The sequence below is a fragment of the Pantherophis guttatus genome, chromosome 5 (genome assembly GCF_059756535.1).
Source record: "Pantherophis guttatus breed Tessera chromosome 5, ASM5975653v1, whole genome shotgun sequence".
Taxonomy (NCBI): Eukaryota; Metazoa; Chordata; class Lepidosauria; order Squamata; family Colubridae; genus Pantherophis; species Pantherophis guttatus.
In genome coordinates this window covers 29,848,451-29,872,126 of record NC_142067.1, presented here as the reverse complement: position 1 = coordinate 29,872,126, position 23,676 = coordinate 29,848,451, and the positions used below count along the sequence as shown (strand labels likewise).

Genomic DNA, 23,676 nt, shown 5'->3' with positions numbered 1-23,676 from the left:
ATGTAAAATCAGCCTACTGATTGTTCATATCGTTAGTGAACATTAATCAGAATAAATAAATAAATTTTAAGATACACAATATTCTTGATAGGAGTTAGAACTGGCAACAAGAAAAACCATATGTTTGAGAATATTTGATTCTAGCATTATTCAGTATTGATCCTCATCAAAGAGAGGTCAGAATAATCAGAATAATTCATATATTTATCTGGTCACATTTGCTAACTTCTCCTCATCACAGCTAGTCTCTGGGCTTTTTCCTCCCTCTTTCTGCCCATAATAAACTATTCCTCATTCATGTTTTAACAGAAATATCAACAAAAATACAACACTTTTATGCAAAGGAGATAACACAACTCTTTGAAGTTCTGGTGTTAGCTATGCTTTTGACCAGAATATGAAATCCAGCACTAGTAGTGTACTTGCAATCATAACCCAAGTGCTTGTGAAGCACTATAAAATCAATGAATCAGTCAGTCAATCAATCGCCTGACCATGCGATTTAATTGTCTCACCTCCTGTGGCTGGGTGCTAGCCATAGATTTGCTGTAAACTGCCAAAAGAAGCATTGTATTGCATTGTCAAATGTAACCCATAGTCTCTTTGGCAGAAATAAACCACCTGCGGTCATTTATGTGCAAATATAGCATGTGCCGAGGGGCCTTTTGGAAGAAAAGCTTTCGATCTGTGTTCATGACTAAGGAGCTGTAACAGAAGCAAATAAACATGTTCATCTCCTCCTTGCTCACTTCTTTCCAGCTGAGCTTTTGTTGCCCTACACTTTGCTTCACCAAGTTAAAGCAATGGAAGTGGCATTTTGCATTAAGAGAATGGCTGGTGAGGAAGAGAAAGAGCCATAAAGTGCACTTAATGCAACTCACTATGGTATTGGAGGTTACAGCCAGAGCTGAAGTGAATGAGGCTCATTTCCTCATCAGCAGTGAATTCCCTAGACAAGAGCCATTAAAAAGTCAACAAGATCTAGCTTTCCTTCTCTTTTTCCCACAGGAATTGCACAATATAGCTATTGCATTAAGTACATTGCCTTTCATTGTGAACTGGCTGATTAATATAAGAACAGCACTTAGATGACAAGGAAAACTGGAGCAAGAGAATTTTGAGACTGTTTGATGAGTGGTGTTACCGTATTCCATTGTACGCTGTAGTAACTGAAGGCCCTGTTTTATAGATAACTGGGTCTAAACCTTTTTTGCATTAAAAAAAAAACAACCCTAACAATTTATTACAGTTTACGAAAGCTTTATTTCAGTGGTGAAATCCCTTTTCTTTTTTACTACCAATTCTGTGGCTGTGGCTTGGTGGGCATGGCAGAGGAAGGATACTGCAAAATCTCCATTTCCACCCCACGCCAGGAGAAGGATATTGCAAAATCTCCATTCCCACTCCACTCTGGGGCCAGCCAGAAGTGGTATTTGCCGGTTCTCTGAACTACTCAAAATTTCCGCTACCGGTTCTCCAGAACCTGTCAGAACCTGCTAGATTTCACCCCTGCTTTATTTGCTGGTCACTTGTGGCATAATCAACAATATTTTTGTTGTGTAGCAAAAAACAAAAAACCTACAGATGGATTTGGCCCAAACAATAACCTCAATACTAATAATTGCATCATTTATTGGCAATTAGTAATGTATGAGATACTGGTCTTTTACACAAGCTGCCTTGGACATAAGTCTAGTCTCTGTTTCCCAAATCTGAAATGAGACCCATATCCCCTCCCTGCCTCTTTCCTTCTCAAATTGCTAATTAATTCTCCCAAGTTCATTTCTCTCAGACAAATAGTATTCTGAAAAATGGTTTTCTACCAGTTTTCATTCAATTTGATGCTAGACAACTTGCTTTCCCTAGCTTTTAGTGAAAGTTGATGGAGTCTGATCTTATACGCTTATTTTTGTTATTAATGGTCTATGGCCAAAGATTATTTATTTATTTATTTATTTATTTATTTATTTATTTATTCATTCATTCATTCATTCATTCATTCATTCATTCATTCATTCATTCATTCAATTTATATACCGCCCTTCTCCTATTGGACTCAGGGCAGTGCACAGCCAAGGATAAAAACATACCAATACAAAATTTAAAATCAATTAAAAGAATTATACAACTTTGGCCCACAATTTAAAACAATCCAATTAAAACCCAAATTACACTTAAAAACTAAAAAGCTAAAAGAGCTTAAAAAGGGGGGGGGTCACGCCAGCCCTGCTTGATGGAAAAGAAAAGTTTTTAGGGCACGGCGAAAGGCCCGGAGATCTGGTATCCTTCATATCTCCGGGGGCAAATCGTTCCAGAGGGCAGGTGCTGCCACAGAGAAGGCCCTCCCCCTGGGGGTCGCCAGCCGACATTGCCTGGCTGATGGCACCCTGAGGAGTCCCTCTCTGTGGGAGCGTACTGGTCGGTGGGAGGCTATCGGCGGCAGAAGGCGGACTCACAAATATCCGATGCCATGGAGCGCTTTAAAGGTGGTGACCAACACCTTGAAGCGCATCTGGAAGACCATTGGAGTGTGTGAGTTTCTTTCACATTTGAAAATATATAAAACAGATAGGAACAATTTGAGCTATACTACCTTCTGTCACTCCCAACATAAAAGTAAGATAAAAATGCATTGATATTGAACTAAATTCTTGAGCATTTTGAGAATAGGGTAAACAAGCTAATGTTTCTTTTAGAAAAAACCTTTTGAGAAACTGTAAAAAAATTTCATCAGGGAACTATTTTTATTTAGTAATACTGAGTGCTTTGTGTACAAAAAGGGAAAAGCAGAGTTGTCCACTTCCTTCTCCATCATCTGGAGGGCTATATTTTTCTCATCCTTTATTTCTGCCACGTCAACAAACAATAGCATGCTGTTAAAAGTGACATCTTTAAAGATCACCAGGGATTTTGTTCACCTCACCAACTAATAGAGAAGGGAAGAGAAACTTCCATTGTCCACTACATCTTGACCAAGATATCTTATAAAGTAGCTTCAAAAATAGAATTACAAGCTTTCCAATTTGATGCCCATAACTTGTATTAATTAATTTCAATATTTTTATTGATAATTTACAATTCTCAAAGAATACAGGAGTGATCACATATCTTGCTGTTGTTCCATGTAGAAAGCAATTGCCTGATGTATAACATCTCTTCAAAGCTCACTTAATGAGTTTTTTTCATTTAATCAAGTATCTTTACTGAAAAATCAATAATATATCCCATCTACTAGTCAGCATATTTTTTTTATTTCTTTCTCCCTACCCAAATGTTATGATACCTAGAATATAACAGGACCAAAAGAGAGCCTGGGAATTTGAATAAAAATTAAAATCTAAAATAGGAAAAGGGCAAGAACCATGTAATATTTACATGACTGGTAAAATCTTAGTTTAGCTGTTTTTTAAATCTGTTATAAGATTTCCTCATCTGTTTTATATGTATTCTAGAATGGTCTTCAGGGGACTATTCTATCTCTATGGATATCATATTCAGCTTTCTTTTAAGGTTTTGCTTAAATGTTTTTGATGTTTTGCCCAATTAACTTGTAAGAGCCATGGTGGCACAGGGGTTAGAATGCAGTACTGCAGGCTAACTCACTGCTCACTTCAAGAGTTTGATTTGGAACGGCTCAAGGTTGACCATCCTTCCATCCTATCGAGGTTGGTAAAATGAGGATCCAGATTGTTGGGCACAATAAGCTGACTCTGTAAACCTCTTAGAGAAGGTTGTAAAGTACTACGAAGCGGTATATAAGTCTAAGTGCTATTGCTATTGTCTCATCTTGGGAGGAGAACGAGTTTACTATGACATTGCACTCTGTGACCTACTTAATACCTTCAACACTGAGACACAAGTAGGAAAGATCAAGGTTTGCATCATTACATCACAATACACATTTAATTGTTTTCTTATTTGTTGTTATCAGAGTTGGTATATGCATACCGGTCAGTAGTAGGTTTCAAATCCCGGCACTACCAGTTCGCTATCAGGAGTGCACATGGGGGTGCTTGCTCACTTTGTGAGTGTGTGGCGCTTCTGCGCATGCACAGAAGGTTCTGCACAGGCGCAGAGCATTTTTTATGACATCTAGGTGGGTGGGTGGGCGGAACCTCCCGCCACCACTGCTACCAGTTCGCCCAAACTGGGGTGAACTGGTAGCAACCCACCACTGATACCCATGCTGTATGCCTATGTGCACATCTGATTTGCTTTAAAAATCTAGGAAAAGATATTGGCAAATTGGTTCCTTACTTATGCAAAGAACCAAACAAACTTCAATGAAATTCTTATATTCAGCCATATATAGCCAAGTACAATCATGGAAGTATAAAGTTTGAATTCAAAAGTATCAAAAGTAGATGTTTGAAAAACTCTGTTTTCTTTCAGTACACACCAGCTTAGCCAAAGGGATTCAACCATATGTTATGACCTTCATTTGCAATCATATACACTCAGGCAGCCTGTATGAAAATGAGCTGCAGATGAAGAATACTTAATGAATGCCTTGAAGAGAGCTTTAATTTGTGGATAATTCACAAATCCAAAGAAAAGATGTGAAATGGATGATTTACTAAATCATGAATAGAAAGAATAATTAATTTCTGGACTGGATGGTTTTCTGCCTAGCTGCTGCTGAAACAAGAAGCTTTTTGCTTGGCAAGGACAAACTTTTCTCTTGGAAGGAAAGGTCAGTTATACTCACGCTAAAAGGGGATCTTATTGCTTGTGAATATCTCTGCCTATTTGAGAAGGAGATGCTTTCTAAAGCAGCAAGCCCTCTGCCAAGAGCATCCCTTTCTTATTTGTAGTATTGTGGCCATTAATTTGGTCAAATAGTGCATACAATTACCTGCAGTTTGTAAACCTTCATAAGCACTACAATCAGGCTAGATTGTCAATTTTTCAATTACGTTTATATCAGAGAAGCAGGTTTGACAGGTTTTGTCCCGATAAGTTAGATACCCCCCCCAATTAAAGTAAATAATGAGAAGAAACAACTTATGAAATATGCAACACCATGACCTCGGAGCCACCAAGCTCAAACCCAGCATAAAAGCATTTCATAATAAGAGGTAGATATTGATTGAATGGGCACAGATACAGATATGGCAAATGGGATGAGAAGAAAAGGAATATCCCCTTATTCTTTCTTTGTAAAGATGGTTGTCCTTGGAAATAAGAATTTCTTTTGACAAAATTCAATGTGGGAGTAGCCACATATTTATGGTATTGTTTCATTTTTGTTCTTAGTTTTATCTGCTTTTTTTTTTTTTGAAGAATAGTTAATGTTATTCAGCTCCAAAATGTGTTAGGAATGTATAACTGGAATGCTCTAGGAGCTAAAATATTGTTAATTATCTTTTTAAAAGAAGAATGGAACTGCAAGATGTTCATATTACACCTTCCCTAAGAGAGATACTTCCCTTAAGGTACACATCTTACATTTTCCACATTAATATCTTGTATTTAGCATTTTAATAAAAAACAATCACCTTCTATGAATCTTATGAAAGTATTAAGATGAGGCACACAGGGAGAATATAATCTAAAAAAGTCCTAGATGGAGGTTAAGTTTTGTCAGCATGAATTTGGCCTGCTCGGGGTCTGTAACAATATGGTGAAAAATATCCCCTGAAATACCTTCTCTTTGCCCATTGTTGGTAAAGACATTTCTATTTGACATCCTTTTCATGCCAACAAAATATTACTTTATTTAAGGCTCCATTTAAATATTTTACCTTAGTATGTTATTGCATTTTAAAATATTATTATACTTTACATCAATTGTAATTTATGACATCATGGTTTGAAATTGTTTTAAGACCTTATGAAAGCACAAGGAGAGCTGGAGAAAAATATGCCTATAAATAAATCCTCTACTTAAGGCTCCTGCCCAGCTCACAGTATGTCAGAGACCTACATTCTTTCTGCTTTTAACACTTCATGGTTTCTTTATCCAGGTGTCGTGAAACTAGGTCATAACAATGAGGGCATACATTATCTAGACACCAAATTAATAAACTATTTTTCAGAAAGCATAATATAATCTGCAATTTAACATGGGAACACATTTTAAATAAACATTTCAAAATGACGGCAAAGATAAAACAAAAAACCCCACTCATAGATTTGTCTTTGGGACTAAAAACATTGTTTTGTCTTCTTCTTACAAAATAAAAATTAAAAAGGGGGGCAGTAGAATTTAGCTAAGCTGTTATCTGAGAGACCACATTTCATTATTCATGGCAATGCTCATGCATATTACATCAGATTACAAACTGAGGAGTGTATGGAAGCAAAATTATGCTGTAGTCTATTTAGTAATGCTGGACTGTTGGGAAAAGGCATTTCACAAATCTGTCTCAAAGGATATACCACTTCTGAATCCCTTTTATTTGAGATCCCAACCAATGTCTGTCAATGTCATGGCCACAGTGAACATGTACTGGAGGTAGGAATAAAGTAAGGAATACTCCAACAAAGTGAAGAATGAATTACAACAAAAGCAATGCCTTTACTTGCTGAAAAAGAAATGTAGGGGAAAAAATGATCTTCAATATATCCTGAATGCAGAATGGATCTTTCTTACATACTAATCAAATTGGTCAAAGAATGCTGAGTAGTTTTACTCCAGAAAAAAAATGGCTAAAGAAGACCAAAGTAGAGGCTTATAAAATAAGAATGATGTGAACAGACAGTGATAATTTTCAACAAACTGACGTACTATCCTCAGACCATCCACTGAACAAAAATTGCCAGTAGATTTGGAGCAGGTTTCTTTTTCCTCCTACACCAATTTATATAAATTGGGTCATAACTAGATGTAATGCACACAGTTAAGGATTTTCTTTTTGCTAATATTTTTTTCTTTTAATGAAATCAAATTCATGATTAAGTTAAAGTGAAAAATATGATCTAGATCTATTTGGCTACAAAAGTAATATTGAAACTTCCATATTTAGTGATATTTTATAGAGCTCATAAGCAGAAATTCTACCCAAACTGCTGCCCTTTTCTGTCATTTTACAGAGATCACATAAATGAGCATAGCTGCAGCTACTGATTACCCAAATCCCTTTAGCATCTTGTGAGGAAACACTGGTTCGTACAATCAGCAACAACAATCAAAATTAAACTAGTCCACAATATACTTAATTTTACTACTTAACAATTCTCTGCTAAGAATGAGTCTCGTGATTGGTATTTCATTCTATTGACGTCAAATGTTTAAAATAACCCATTCCTTTCAATTGTTCAAATATTTTCTCTTCTACATTTTCTACCTATGAGAAGCTTGTTAATGGAGATTTTTCCTCTACATGCTCAGGAAGAAGGGGCCATGTATATCTAAATCAATGTGTGATTCCATGATTCCAAATGGGATCATGGAAAATATGAATATATTTATTTATTTTATTTATTTATTTTATTATATTTCTATACCGCCCTTCTCCTGCGGCACTCAGGGCGGTGTACAGCCAGGATAAAACATAGCATATAAAATTTAAAAACATTTTAAAAAACAATTAAATAATATTGGCCCGAATTTAAAACAACCCAATTAAAACTGAAATTCGATTAAAAACTAAGAGGATGGGATCAAGCCAGCCCAGCTAGATGGAACAAGTGTGTCTTCAGGGCCCGACAAAAAGTCCGGAGATCTGATATCGTGCGTATCTCAGGGGGAAGGTCATTCCAGAGGGCAGGCGCTGCCACAGAGAAGGCTCTCCCCCTGGGGGTGGAGAGGAAGAAAAATTATCCCTCCTCTTTAATATGTCACAGTGGCTGCATTTTATACAATGGTCATATCGCAAACAAGGGAAATGGAAAATGGACTAGGGAAGGAACAAACCCTAAATTAGCTGAATTGCAGGAAATTGTTCATGGATATTTACTGGCAAACAATGTTCAAATTACATGTTTAAATTTCTTGCATATCAGTGGTGGGTTCCAACTGGTGTTACCACCGGTTCTCTTCACACACGCACTTTGCGCGCAATTGCTTGCTCCGCGCAAGCACATTAGGTTTCTGCCCAGATGAGGTGCAGCAATCCACTCTGCTGTGCCTATCAGGTGGGCTAAAAAACAAGAAATAACGGTAGGAATAAAGCAGGAGCGGCGGGAGGGCCCATCTCCCAGTCAAAGAGAACCAGTTCAGTAACATCACATCATCACCACTACTGGCTCAGCCGAACCAGGCCGAACCGGGAGCAACTCACCACTGCTGCATATCCTTTGCAACTTTTATTAACCTCATTTTGAACTATTGCAAATTTCAGGCCATTTTCAAAGGAAACCGCACAGAAAGCACATGTATACAAGTTAAAATACTCACAACTAGTGCAAAAACATCTTTAAAAATATCTTCTATTCATTCTTCCCAATCTGGAGTACTACCTCTCAAATATATAAGCCACATTCTTTAGCATGGTGGGTCTTATGAGAATTCAGAGCAGTTTGCGTTATATTTTATTTATTGCCCTGTACACTGCAGTAAATGATTTAAGGATTTTTTTTCCCTGCACACAACACTATGAGTAATATTATTTAAAAGATAATTGCAGATTAATTAATAAGTAAAGGCAGTCTTAGCTGTTAGAAATTGTTTTATACTGCTTCTATTTCGGCTACTGAAATGGGGGAATAACATTTATCAAGATACCACTGAACAAGGGTGACATTAATATACTCTGCTTATTTCAATTTATTTAATTTTATGCAATTATCTACTCTAGACCGTCACTTTTTGCCATTAGGTCAGGGCCTACTCTTAGGCTAATTTTATGTTGAACATTATGAATTACAGAGTGTGCAGTTGCTTCTCCAGCAATTGAAAATTAATGTATTGTTTTAATCTATTGAAACCTGAAGAGAATACTTCTTCCTATTTCTACTCTTTACTTCAGACAAGAATGTATGACATATTCCAGAGAGTAGGCCAAACTTGTTCCCTCAATAAAGTGTCATAGTCTGCACTCTGAAACAGGGATAGGGCCAGGACTAAAGAAAAGTATGATTTAAAAGTTAATATAATTCAATGAAATGTGGTTAGCATTAGTTTTCACATTTATCATTTCTTCTTCTTCTTTTGCCATATCTGTCATCGGACAATCATGTTGATGATCCTATTTTTATCAACAACCACACGAAAAGCAGCTATTGAGTTTTGTCCAAACCAGTTCCTTAGATTTTGAAGCCATGATGTTATTCTTCTGCCTGGATTTCATTTGCCTTCCATCTTTCATTGGAGGATTAAGTGAAGTATGCTGTATTTTAGCTATTTGTCAACTTAAAAACTACAATTTTGCACAGCATTTGACGGAGATTTGGATGCCATACTGAATGAGAATGTCAGTCCTTTGAGATAGTCCAGACAAGAACCACCAAACATGAACTACCTCTACCTTTATTGTAAGGTTACAGTAAAAGAATCATAAAAGTACATCTGTGCCCCCTTTGCCTTTATAGTCCAAGACATTAGGGAGACATTGCCACGGTCTCCATTCTTCTGCCTCTTATCTGGCCATTGCCTGGTTTAGTTTAGTTTAGTTTATTTGATTTGTATACCGCCCTACTCCCGAAGGACTCAGGGTGGTGAACAGCCAAGCAATAAAATATATAAATACACAAAATTTAAAACCAGATAAAATCAAATTAAATCATTTTGGCCCAGACAGATTAAAACACCCCAATAATTTAAAAACAGATTAAAATTTACATATTAAAAGAGGGAGGAGATTAGGCCAAGCCCGCTTGATGGAATAAAAAAGTCTTCACAGCGCGGCGGAAGGTGCGCAGATCCGGAATCCTCCGTATCTCTGGGGGGAGCTCATTCCAGACGGTAGGTGCCCCCACAGAGAAGGCTCTCCCCCTAGGGGTCACCAGCCGACACTGTTTGGCTGACGGCACCCGGAGGAGTCCCTCTCTATGAGAGCGTACTGGCCGGTGGGAGGCTATTGGTGGTAGTAGGCGGTCCCGTAGATAACCAGGTCCTAAGCCATGGAGCGCTTTGAAGGTGGTAACCAAAACCTTGAAGCGCACCTGGAAGACCACCGGGAGCCAGTGCAGCTCGCGCAGGAGAGGTGTCACATGGGAGTGCCATGACGCTCCCATTACCACCCGCGCGGCCGCACTCTGCGCCAGTTGGAGCCTCCGGGTGCTCCTCAAGGGGAGCCCCATGTAGAGAGCATTACAATAGTCCAGGCGGGAGGTGACGAGGGCATGAGTGACCGTGCGTAACGAGTCCCGATCCAGAGAGGGACGCAACTGGCGAATCAGGCGAACCTGATTAAAAAATCCTCCCGGTCACGGCCGTCAGGTGCTCTTCTAAAGACAGCCGTGAATCCAGGAGGACGCCCAAGTTGCGAGCCCTCTTCGTGGGGGCCAGTGATTCACCCCCAATAGTCAGTGATGGCGTCAACTGACTATATCGGGACGTCGGAAACCACAGCCACTCGGTCTTGGATGGGTTTGTGGGTCATCTTACTTTTCTTCCTGTCTCTTAAGGATATTCTTACAGACCATTATGGAGTGCAGAAGTAAAAAAGGCCGAAGATAGGTATGCATAAAACCTATATGTAATTGATTTGAAATATCCTATAGATAAGGGACGTGATGGCTCAGTGGCTAAGACACTGAGCTTGTCAATCGGAAGGTCAGCAGTTCAGCGGTTTGAATCTCTAGTGCCACGTAATGGGGTGAGCTCCCGTTACTTGTCCCAGCTTCTGCCAACCTAGCAGTTTGAAAGCATGTAAGAAATGCAAGTAGAAAAATAGGGACCGCCTTTGATGGAAAGGTAACTGTGTTCCGTGCGCCTCTGGCATTTAGTCATGCCAGCCACATGAACACAAAGACGTCTTCAGACAGTGCCGGCTCCTTGACTTTGAAATGGAGATGAGAACCATCCCCTAGAGTTGTGAATGACTAGCACATATGTGCAAGAGGAACCTATACCTTTACCTTTATAGATAGTGAAAGAATTTGAAAGAATTCCTATAATAGCAATAGAAAATCAATACATTTTACCATGGTATGTGGTTAACATCCAGTGTGTGTAAGTTCAGAGGGTAATTATTGGTAATAGTTCCACGGCTCTAATAATTTCTTCTTGTGATTTACTTTTTTATTGTCCTCCACCAGTACTTTTAGCACTTTCCTTGCAAATAGTTTGCATGGCAATCTTCAAAACCCCCCCCCAAAAAAAACCCAACCCAAAACCTAAGACTGATGGCTTAAAGGGAAAAAAGGAAATTTCATTTTATGCTGATCTCTTCTAAAATCTTAAACTGAGATCGGAACTAATGAATTGTGAAATTATATTATCAGACTGAGATACATTTTTCCCATCAGTTGCATATCCCAGGATATTCACCTTTGGAATCATCAACAATATGGAAACAGAGATGACCTTGCTATCATTTTTTTCCTGCTTTTAGATATTTTTTGTACAACTTCAAGTAAATCATTTCCATTTTTGCTCTGGTTTCATAATAATTCATTATGAAATATAAATTACCTCTTCTCCAACCTCTATATCACCAAATCCCAAAAGGACACAAACAGGAAATAAAAGCATTTTATTTTTCTTGACACTAGGATATGGATCTGTGGGAGGAGTCCAGAAGGGATATATAAAACTTTTTTTGCTCTCAGAACTTCTTTCCATCTTCTTTTTTAAGGAAAAATGAAGAAAAGGCTGCTTTGACAATAATTGTTTGCTACATTTCTGATAAACTGGCAAGCTCTGCTATTCACCAGGCATCTCCTACTCTGCTGTTTTCCAATGAGAGGCCCCCACCTCATGCCTGACTGACTCCTCTCTTGATTTATAGTAATTAGGTGCCTCACAGTCAGGCCAGAAGTAAATCTCAGCTTGCTCATTTTCCCAGAGAAGACAGGCACCGTTTGTATGGCATTATCATGGCTGACATTTGTTTACTTACAGGTGTCACATTGGGATCCCAGATGGTAAAGCAGCACCATTTGCTTGTGGCACCTTTCCCCATTTTTCCTATCGTCTACAAGTTTAAGTTCTTTGCAGCAAAAGTGACCTGAATGGGAACGCTTCAAATGACTTTTTTTTTTTTTTACATAATCACAAGCCTATCACCATAGGAGTACAACTAATACCCTCATCTCTCTCTTGAAATCTTTAATGTAACAGAAGGAGGGGGGCATTTGAAGGAGTATGTTTTAGTTCAAGTTTGTGATTTGAGTGCTGTCTCAAACTTGAATTTCAAAACTATTACAGAGTACTAGCAGGATTACTAGACCTTTTATAAAACACTAATCCTGCCAAATTTTGTTTGGTTGCTTACAAGGTTTACAACTATTTATTTTTGAAAAATGGATATCAGGATGTTATCATGACATATAGAATTACAGAAATGGCAAGACACAGAAAAAGAAGTTTCATATCTAGCCATGCCAGCTCATCCTAGAAGGAGTTTGGCCTGACACTCATTTACTTATTGTCAAGAGATTTATATTTGATTTAATCAGGTAGAAAGGTCAATCTGGATCTATATTTGGAGTTTGTTAGAACTCTCCACTGTGTAGCCAAACCAACAGAAAAATATAACATACAATGAATACAAGAGAGTGCAAGTTAAGGTATGCAGAAATTGAAACCTGAAAAAGTGAATGAAGTTGAAAATAATTTTAGCCTTGCTACCCCAAAAAGCTTTGATAGGCAAAGAGTTTAATGAAACATTAAAGTGATTGGCTACTCATACCCATCACAATCTCAATCTCTAAAGAAGGAATTGAAGTTGCTGCATTGTATATCATCTTTTATAACCCTAGAAGCTGTGAAAAAGCTATCAAATCTGTGAAGTGTTTTGAGAGAATACAAAGTACTTTGAAGCCACTTAATTGTATTGCTTTGGAGCAGATCTCCGCTTCAACTGTGAATCTGCTTCATGTGGTACTTGTGTACAAGCTCCATTAAATCAACATTCCTTCAAAGCCTTGCCCATTTCCATTCCTCATTACATCAAACGATCTGAGCAAATGCTGCAATTGTAATGAGCCAACAGAGATTTTGAATCCTGGTTGAATGGTGCCAATGGCTGTTTCCTCAGGCTTATAAAACCACTGGAAGGACCATTGCATCTCTCCTCTCTTCTAAGAACATGAAAGAACAAATATGAGTTTGAAAGTGGGTGTGGCAATGTCAACCAATTGTATGATGATAGCAATCTCTCAAAATCTAACCATTTTGCATTAGAAACAGGTATGGATATTTTCTTTTCTACTCCAGTTCCACTGGCAAATAACCCAAGGAAACAAAGAATCTCATTAAGACCAATTTATTTATGTAGCAACTGCTACAGACAGGATAAAAAATATTTTTACTAGCATATTGACAACTGTCATGGCTGTTGAAAAATATACTGACATTTCACATTTGCCAGGAAATAAGGAAGGTCACTGGTGCTAGTATCCCCTACTGCCTAAGAAGGTTACTATCACAATTAAGAAACAAAGCAGTCCTGTAAAAAAGAACTTCAAGGAGCTTGCTTTGCTCTTCTGTAATAGAAATAATACCATTTTATTTAATAACTAATTGCTGTGTGCAAAACATCCATACTTTACCTTGAGGAGGCATTTTCCACAATAGAGACCACTTGGTTTGCTTCACAGAGGTGACACAAATATACTCAACAAGCATTTCAATTTGCTCCAAGGCCTTGTCTGGAAATTGTAAAGTTGGAAGAGGTTTTGGTATATGCATTCTGCATTTATAGCAGCTTTTCTTCTAAAGTGAAGGACAAGATAGAACATTGATTTGCTGAGGAAATTTGAAGGAGAGTGTTGTACAATCTTGATCAAAGCAAAACACCCATTCAAAACTTTCCACAGATCTAATAATTAATTTCCACATTTGCTTCTCTCTTCTTTCTCTCTTTCCCCCCAAATCTGCTCTCCTTTTATAATAAGACTTTTAATTACACAGTTAGGGTTAGGGACTGACTTATTGCTAATTTCTGTTTCGTGGGAGTTTTAGGTAAACAGTGGAACAAAAATGCCTGAAACAATTAAAATATACCATATGCAAAAAACGGCTTTGAAGATGCTTTTCACCATACTGTGAGAGTCATTTAGTAAAACCTACAACCTCATCTTGCTTAAAATACTTATCATTTTCAATTATGAGGAATATGTTTGTTCACCCTAAATTTTTTCCAGACAAGTTTTATTTATAACAAAGTAAATATTTGAATACCTAAGAAGACTAAATAACTAACATTACAAACAATCAATTATATTTCTGCAGACAGTACAGAGACTAGAGTTTCTAATTCAATAGATAGCATTATAGCTCATTATCCTTTCCCAATTTTGCCTTTTAGCAAAGGTTCAAGATACTGCTTAGATGGTGAAACATTTCTATCTGCTTTTTGTCAGGTGAAAACTGCTGAAAGGAAAATGCTGGAATTTTTAGCTTCTTTCAAAAATTGATATTTTCCATAGTAACCTATGATGGCTCTTGCTGAACAGCAGAAGTAGGGACTTAATCTTACAGTATTCTTAATCACTGTAATAGACCTAAAAGCAGCAGTCAGAAATGTAGCAAGGACATAGTATAATGCCTTTTTCAACACTTTAGACCCTAAATACAAATTCTTATGCAACCTGGAAAAAAAACAAGTTCATTAAAACTGATATCTTCACAAATATAAGAAAATATACAAATAGTTGAAATATTCACAAAAATAAGAAATTACAAGAAACAAAAATTATTCACCTCTGGATGCATTAGTAAAAAACTGTCTTCCCAAACTGATGCTTCCTTATTTGCAGAAAACTAAGAAAACCAAAGGTCCCAAAATATCTGCACACACAAAATTAAGAAGCCTGATCCAGAAGGATAAGAAACAAGGACAAGAAATATAGTAAAGTATAATAATTTATTTTAGATTCACTAGAGGAAAATATACTTTTGTTTTCCACTTTTTAAAGGACATATGCTTTATTTGTATGTCATTACTAGCTATATACTAGCTAACTAATGAGAAAGGAAGGACTCACTGGAGAAGAACCTAATGCTGGGAAAGATTGAGGGCAAAAGAAGAAGAGGACGACAGAGAACAAGGTGGCTGGATGGAGTCACTGAAGCAGTAGGCATGAGCTTAAATGGATTCCAGAGGATGGTAGAGGACAGGAAGGCCTGGAGGAACGTTGTCCATGGGGTCGTGATGGGTTGGACATGACTTTGCAGTTAACAACAACAGTAGCTATATGAATGCTGTTCATGGCCTTTATTCAATTCTTTATTTCCTTATACTGCATAGACAGAATCTTACCAGGCTAAACATATGTTACTTCAATCTAATGGATAATTGGGAGATTCAATGGAGTGGCTATCCTAAATCTTTTCTTCTTCCCATGATCCATCTCTGAAGTGTGCTGTTTCTTATCTTACCCCTTTCCTTGGAATGTATTCTCTCCTACCTGAGGAACCTGCTGCATTACTGGACTCACAAAATCACAAAAATCCAGAGAGAATTTCCAAATTCATCTTATCATTGCCTTGGAAATATCCTTAATGGTGACTAGGTACAATATGCTAAAGCCAAGCCTATTGGCTCCAACAGCAGCTAATGACTTAGTATTAACTGAAAGAAGAATCAGAAGAGAATCAAATACTGAAATCTCCAGTGGAAATGTTGCTGATCTATGCAGATTAATTTTTGCAAGCCTTCTTCTTCTTTTTTTTTTTTACTTACAGTGTATATTTTAGGACACTGTCTAGTTGAGAAGGTCATGCGATTGTATGATACAATGCAGTACAGAAAGAAATGAGAGCAAAAGAATAAAAGCAATTGTGTTTCTTTTTTTCTCATATCCTATGGGAACAGTTATATGCCAATGAAGTAAGCAAATATTCCTAATGTATTTTAAAAAACCTCTCCAATGAACACATTTCTAGTTAATACTGCATTATGATAGTTAAAATTGAATGCATAGTCTGGTTCCAGCTCCCTATAAATAAATCTTTTCCTCCATCTCTTATAAGTATTTCTATTGATTTCAAAGTCAATATATTATTCACAAACTGTTAAGACAAAGCATGGCAGGATCAGAGCCTTATATTGTAACAATATGTTGTTTCCCACCTCTTTCATATATTTGACTAAGCTTTCAGATACACAAACATGCTGCTTTTGCCACTTGATAATTGTGATCTGATTTACTTTGCTACAAGAGTAGTTTCTATATATCATACACAGAGGATCTCTGCAATCCCTCAGGAATATTTGGCTTCCTAACTTGTACTAGCTTTGAAGTAGAAGTCTCACTTAATTCTGACACACGAAATCCTTTAAGAAAACATTACAGATTTAATCATAGATCTATTATATATAAATCTGTGTTTGCTTCTGTTTGTGTTGTTGAGAAAATGCTTTAAATTGTTAACATACTATATTAAATGCAGCCTCTTGTTTTCTCCCCTGTTGACAGACATTACTGCAGAATAACGGTTATATTGCAGTTTGTCAGTTTGCTTCTAAATCAAAGTACTGGTTATCACTTATAAAGTCATTTATGCATGGATCCTGGTCAGGGGTGGGTTCTACTTACCTTTACTACTGGTTCACAATGGGGCCGCATGCGCGCACACGCTCTTCTGCTCATGCGCAGAAGCATTTTGATAATGTCGGGGTTGGTGGGCAGAGCTTCCCGCTGGTTTTATTACCAGTTCTATAGAACTGGTGCGAACCGGAGGCAACCCATCACTGATCCTGGTTACCTTCTAGGGCCTAGGTCTTCTATGGTGTTACAATTCTACTATGTTTTAGATAATTGCCTGTTTTAGATAATTGCCTGTTATTGGTTGTTATATGACTAGCCATGGGAAGTGGTATTTAAATGATTGTAATAAATAAATGAAGAAAGAAATACTGAAACATATTGTAAGATACATGATATTTAAAAACAGAAATTGGAGAAGATGAAAAGCAAGCAAACAATGAAACAACAGGATTTTTTTTTTCTGTAATTGATAGATGGAACCCAGTTGATCTCAGTTCTAATAAATCAATTTCTGGAAAGGAAGGCTGAAACAATGTCCCTTCAGCTGCTCTTTTGTGAGCTGATGCAGTATCAGATTGGATCTCCTGACTTCTTATTATGGAAAACGAGCTATAAAACCTTCCTATGAACTTACGGTCTCATGTTCGAGGCAGGTCCAAAATGTCTTTCAGGTTTCCAATCTCAAAGTCAGCCCTTGGAATTATTCCAAGAAAAAATCATCACCTGGACAGTTTGTTCTTATCTTGCTAACTTATGTCTAATATTCCTTCTAATATTTAACCACAATTTATTTTACTGTCCCCTAGCCATTGCAAAGTCAGTTTAGTGTAGTGGTTAAGACGTCAGGCTAAAAATCAGGGGACTGTAAGTTCTAATTTCGCCTTAGGCATGAAGTCCCTCTCTCTCAGCTCTAGGAACCAGGCAATGGCAAAATACTGATACTTCTGAAATCTTGCCAAGAAAATTGCAGCGACTCATCCAGGCAATCATCAGGAATCAACACTGACCCAAGGGTACCCCCCCCAAAAGCTACCATGCTTATTATTTATGCTAACATTGAATAAAACATAATCTTTTTTCTTCCTTTGTCCTTTATGAAATATATTAGAAACAGTGATTTAGATTGAGACTTAGATAATTCCATTTAAATCAGTGAGATTTAATTTAATTATGGATAAAACCCAAATTAATTTAAGCGATTGAAGTTCAGCTAACTACATCAAAACGTCTCCCAAAGTCTGACAAAAAAAATAAATAAATAGAAAAGATACACAAATAGTGCTGTGTTCAGTGTGCATCTGATTACCAGGAAAAACTGAAAAGCTATAAAAACTTTGAGATACAGTCACTGAGCTTCAGACATCAAGATACAGAGGATTTTTTTAAAGAGCTACTTTCAGGGCATTAATTGATTACACATATAACCAACCTGATGAAAAAGCAAAAATACATTATGCATAATCAAATATATTCCCCAAGGTATATTTTATTCCCCAGTAGTAGCTGCTTTTATGCAACCTTTGCTATGACTATATATATATATATGTGTGTGTGTGTGTGTGTTTGTGTGTGTGTGTGTATAGTTAATATTTCGGGTTTCTTCCCGTGTAATTGTGGATATATCCCTAAAAGGATATATATATTATATATTATATTATATTATATTATATATATAAAATATATCCACAATTGCACGGGAAGAAACCCGAAATATTAACTATACACACATACATACCCGTGAAAACTTACATATATATATATATATATATATATATATATATATATATATATATATATATATATATATATATATATATATATATATATATATAAACCCTAATAATTCTTAGTGTACTTGAACCTCTGAAGCAATTTTCCTATGTATTATTGATGTATGATATTAATAAAGGTTGGAAATTTACTATTTCTCATAACAATATTATCCTGTCATTACAATGCTAATGACAAAGGCCCATAATGTGATACATACAATAAGACTTCAGGGACCAGCTAGAGGAAAGATTTTTTGAGAAAATTGATGTTGCCGAAATAGGAGTCAATGGAAGGTGGGGCATCCCATTCTCCTACTACATCCTTGCCATAGTCACTACCAAAGCGGTACCTACTGGGAAAATGACAAGGTTTGTGTTGGAAAAAGACAAAAAACATCTTTACATCAATTCAGATAAATCCAAAGTTAGGTGGCCTTGGATGGAAATAAGATAAAGGCTGCATCATGACAATGGAAGCTTAAATAATGGTTTGTGAATTATCTTCAAGCCACAGTTAGGGGGATGTGTGGATATATGCTAAGAAAAATAATGGATTAATAAGAGGGGCATTGAAAACCATTTGCTGCGTGAATTAAGGTCAATATAGCTCCACCTAAAATGAGAGAGATTGGGAGTTGTCAATTCAGGTATCAACACTAAGCTAACCTTGCCTAGAGTTAAAGAATGGAAAGAACAATTAATCTACAGTATGAGTATTGATCTACAGGATGGTATAGGAATTACCAGATATTCTATTTGCTATAAGCAGAATTTGGAGTTTTGTATGAATATGAGAATCTAAAGGAATTTTGGAACTGTTTTTTTAAGAAAACTAACTGGAAATGTCATTGCAATCACTGGTAATTGAGCTCAATTTGGGAAACTTATTATATTAGGAGAGCCATGGAGAGTTTGAATGAATTGTGAATATATGATCTATTTTATTTGTGGGGTGAAGAAACAATGCATCATTTTAATTTCCAGCAATGTACCAGACATGATGAGACACACCCAGTGATGGGATTCAGCCAGTTCGCACCACTTCGGGAGAACTGGTTGTTAACTTTCTGAGCAGTTTGGTGAACTGGTTGTTGGAAGAAATCATTAAGGCAGAGAACCCGTTGTTAAACTATTTGAATCCCATCACTGGGCACACCCAAGCTTTGATAAAGGTGGAAGAGTAGAAATCCAATTTTATCCAACAGCAGTACAGTCACCATTCAGCTACAGTGTGGTGCTTTCCCATTTTTCTGTAATTATTTGCTGTTATTTGAGAAAAAAATGACCTTAGTCCAATACATTCTATACAAAATGCATAATTTACACCTTTAATAAAGATTCTGTCTGTTCTGGTTAGTCTTTTCTTTAATTATCTTCATAAAAGCAAGTCTGAATTCCTGGAAGGTTTAGTTTCTATCTAACTGATTGCTTTTATCCCAGAGATATGGGAGACAAACAGAATAATTTATAATCCTTAATTTTTTTTTTTAACTTGCACATCTGGGCAAAATTCTGCATGTCTATTGTTTACTGTACTCATTATTTATTTTAATCGTAGGATATAAGCTACACTTTTTGCTGTATGGAAAATATCTGGATATTGGTCAAAATAGTCACTTTGCAGGGTTTGGTAGTGTTATGAATTTAAGATATTTCTTTTCCAAGACACAGACAACAAGGCATATTCCAATCCAAGGCATTTATAAATGGCCTGGAAACACTATAATGTTATAGTGTTCAGCATAGTAATTTTGAATCTTGGGATAAAATGTTCTATGAAAAGAATTTATAATAAATAGATGCAGCATTTATATGTATGAATAAATTTATCACAAACTATATAGTTAGTATTACTATGCACATGTAGGTAAAAGTTTCTATATCAGTGGTGGGTTTCAAATTTTTTTATTACCGGTTCTGTGAGTGTGGCTTGGGGGGCATGGCATGGCTTGGTGGGCGTGGCTTGGTGAGCATGGCAGGGGAAGGATACTGTAAAATCTCCATTCCCTCTCCACTCCAGGGGAAGGTTACTGCAAAATCCCCATTACCTCCCGATCAGCTGGGACTCAGAAGGCAGAGAATAGATGGGGGCGGGGCCAGTCAGAGGTTGTATTTACCAGTTCTCAGAACTACTCAAAATTTCCACTACCGGTTCTCCAGAATTGGTCAGAACCTGCTGAAACCCACCTCTGTTCTATATGTGATGTTCAAAATTTCTTTAAGATTAGAATTCAACATCTAAAGTAAAACTCAAACCTAGAAGACACATTTGGTGAAGTAATGTGTCTGCTAATGTTTGTGAAGTAATCTGCAGTACAGAACATAAAGAATCTTTGATTTATGTTAAGTCAAATCTTACTTATTCCTTTTATGTGCTGTTAAAGAATTTAGGAAAGAAAGGAATAAATTAAATAATGGGAGCAACAGCAAGAAAGATTTATAGGTTCATGTTGGTAAAGTTCTTTTAGAACCCTTTATAACAACCCTGCAAAGAACAATATCATTGCCCTCCCCCGCCCAATGCTTCAAAGGTATCTGAGAGAAAGAAAAGTGGCTTATCATTTTAAGGTCTAAAAATACCTAAAATATTTTGTCTGATCTGGAAATTGAACCATAGGTTTTCCAGCTCTTACTAGCTTCTTCATCAAACAGAAGATAGAAATATTATCAATTTGATGCTTTCACTGTTCTCTCTCTAAGTGTATGCAGGATATTTGGAAGAGGATGGAAAAAGCTTTAGCCCCAGCTGCCATTTAGGGCAGAATACCAGTGATCTTGAGAAAAATCCCATTGAGAAAAGATTGGGATATGGTGCATGTTATGCTCATCAATATTGTGAATGTGTATGACAGTCAGGCTTCACAAACATGTATGTATAGTCCAGTGGTAGGTTGCCCCCGGTTTGCACCAGTTCTATAGAACCGGTAGTAAAATCGGCAGGAGGCTCCGCCCACTGACCCTGATGTCATCAAAATGCTTCTGCGCATGCGCAGAAGAGCACGTGCTTGCGGCCTCGTTGCATACCGGTAGTAAAGGTAAGTAGAACCCACCCCTGGTATAGTCCAAGTTACTAAACTAGCAATTGACAAAGGCATTAGAAACAGCAAGATTGCCCTCCATTGAACTTAAAGATGATCAATTCAACCTAATGATTGTAATGGTGATGTCCAGGTATGATTGGTATCTAGAAAACATTTAAGATCTACTATTATTGTCATTTCTTAATTCAGTTGAAATAACAGGATGCAGCAATCTCCTCCCCCCCCCCCCGAAATTTGTACTATTCATTTCTTTTAAATAAAAAAAATACTTAAGACACAGAAATGTTTGATACATTAATGGCTTTATTCATTAATGGCCCAGAAATGTCAACCCGAAGTAAGTATTTGAAAGCTTATTTCTCTCCTGAATAGAGGGAACAAGGCATAGATGTGAAAAAGCAAAAGAATAACTGAGAGGTAATGAATGTCATCTTTAGTAAATGTAGGAGGTTTTTTTTCCTGAAAACATTACTATCAAGATATATTGAAATTATTTGTTTATTTGTTCTGTCAAGTTCAAATGAAAACTTTGCCATAATACTTAAATGGGGCTGCCATGACATTTTAACCAATAACTTTACTGAGCATTTTTTTCTTATAGCTATTTTGTATTATTAAATTGCTAAACACAAAACTGAAATCTGACAGTATCATTCTACATTGTCCAGATGCTTCTGTATGTTACAGCCAAACCAATAACCAAAATATTTAACAAAAATGATAACCAACCCTGATTAAAAACTCCAAGCATGTAAAATCACATTTTTAAATTCAAATGATAACCTCAGCTTCTATCTCTCATTTATTTGATTACAAGCAATATTTTGTTGTAGAAAAGGACTACATAATAGCAACATCTGTGGCCATGCCTATTCCAAGCTAGTGTCTTACTAACAATGAAAAAAAAAGTGTATCACTCTCAGTGAACTGCAGTGTAGCCACTTCAGTGGTGGGTTGCTCATGTGTGCGCGGTCCCATTGCAAACCAGTAGTAAAGGTAAGTAGAACCCACCCCTGTGCCACTTGTACTCAAATCCTAATGTCTGTTTGCTAATGTCTTCTCACCAGTTACCTTTCATTCTAATCTAGGGTCTCCTAAGTAGGAATCTGCCTGAATTGTAGCTGCAAAGATCTTTACCCTGAGATATAGACTTAGGTACAGTGGTGGGATTCTGCCAGTTCTAGGCAGTTCAGCCGAACCGTTTGTTAAATTGCTGGCTCGTCCTGCCCCTTGCCCCGCCCCTCCACACCACTGGGCAATGGGTGGGCGAGCCAGCAATTTAACAAACAGTTTGGTGTTTTTTTATAATTTTATTGGTCTCGCAACTACCATGGGGCTTCAAAGGGCCGCCCTACAGCTGATCAGTGTTAAAAGAAAACAAATGAGTAGACTGATGCCTGCAAAAATAAATGGATAGACCCAGTGGTGGGATTCTACTTCGGTAGAACCGGTTGTTAAGTAGTTAAGTAGTTAAGTAGTTAAGCCAGTGGTTGCCAAAGTGGGCGGTACTGCCCCCTGGGGGGCGGTGGAAAGCCTTAGGGGTGGTAAGAGGCAAGAGGGGCGGCAGGAGGGGCTAAGTGGCAAGGAGGGTGCCCCCCACCCTTTGGCCTGTGCCTCGCAGCACTTACCTCCTTGCAAGCAAACAGCAAGAAAAAACAGCCCCTTCAGCTTCAGCATCGGCTAATTTGCACAAGTTTATTAGATCGGCCTCTCGACTCTCAGCTGATTTGCTCTCAGCCGTTTTGCCAGGGCTCTGTTGCTATCTGCAAAGAGTGCTGGAGCAGATTTTTTTCCCCCTAGCTATGCTGAAAAAGCAAAACTGAAAGTAAAGTAGGGTCTTTGCTGCAACGTGACAAAATGACGCAGAGAGAGATTTCTTTTTCCTCACCAAAAAAGGTAGGTGCAAAACTGCAAACAATGGGAAATTTAGGGCAAAAGAGGGGAGTTCAAGATTTTAAAAACACAAAAGAAAAAAAGCTCTAACTAGGGAATTGTAATAATTGAGATACCATTAATTGTATATTGTGTTGAAAGCAGAAATTGTTAAGTTGTGGTTTGGAGGAATATATGGGGGAAATTATTATAAATAATAATATTTATTATTATTGGTAAATATAATTAATTGATTTGTAAGAAATTGGATTGCATGGAAATAATTGGAATTTTCATGTTCATATTAATATACAAAAAAGATAGTTATATAACTAATTGATTTATATTAAAATGTTGAATTTGTATTAAACAATTGTAATATTACATAATTAACCAATGTGACGATGGATATAAAAATAGATAACAATGGGAAGGGGTATAATATA

General features: G+C 37.0%; 1 protein-coding gene across 1 annotated transcript in view; it reads right to left on the bottom strand.

The window, feature by feature from the left end:
* The window catches only part of LSAMP (limbic system associated membrane protein), a 609,585-nt gene extending 595,892 nt beyond the window's left edge, over nt 1–13,693 (bottom strand). Inside the window, exon 1 of the mRNA XM_034411614.3 lies at nt 13,603–13,693. Within this exon, the coding sequence (XP_034267505.2) occupies nt 13,603–13,678 (76 nt within the window). The 5' untranslated portion in view covers nt 13,679–13,693. The remainder of the gene's footprint in view (nt 1–13,602) is intronic.
* Between the last annotated feature and the right edge of the window lie 9,983 nt (nt 13,694–23,676).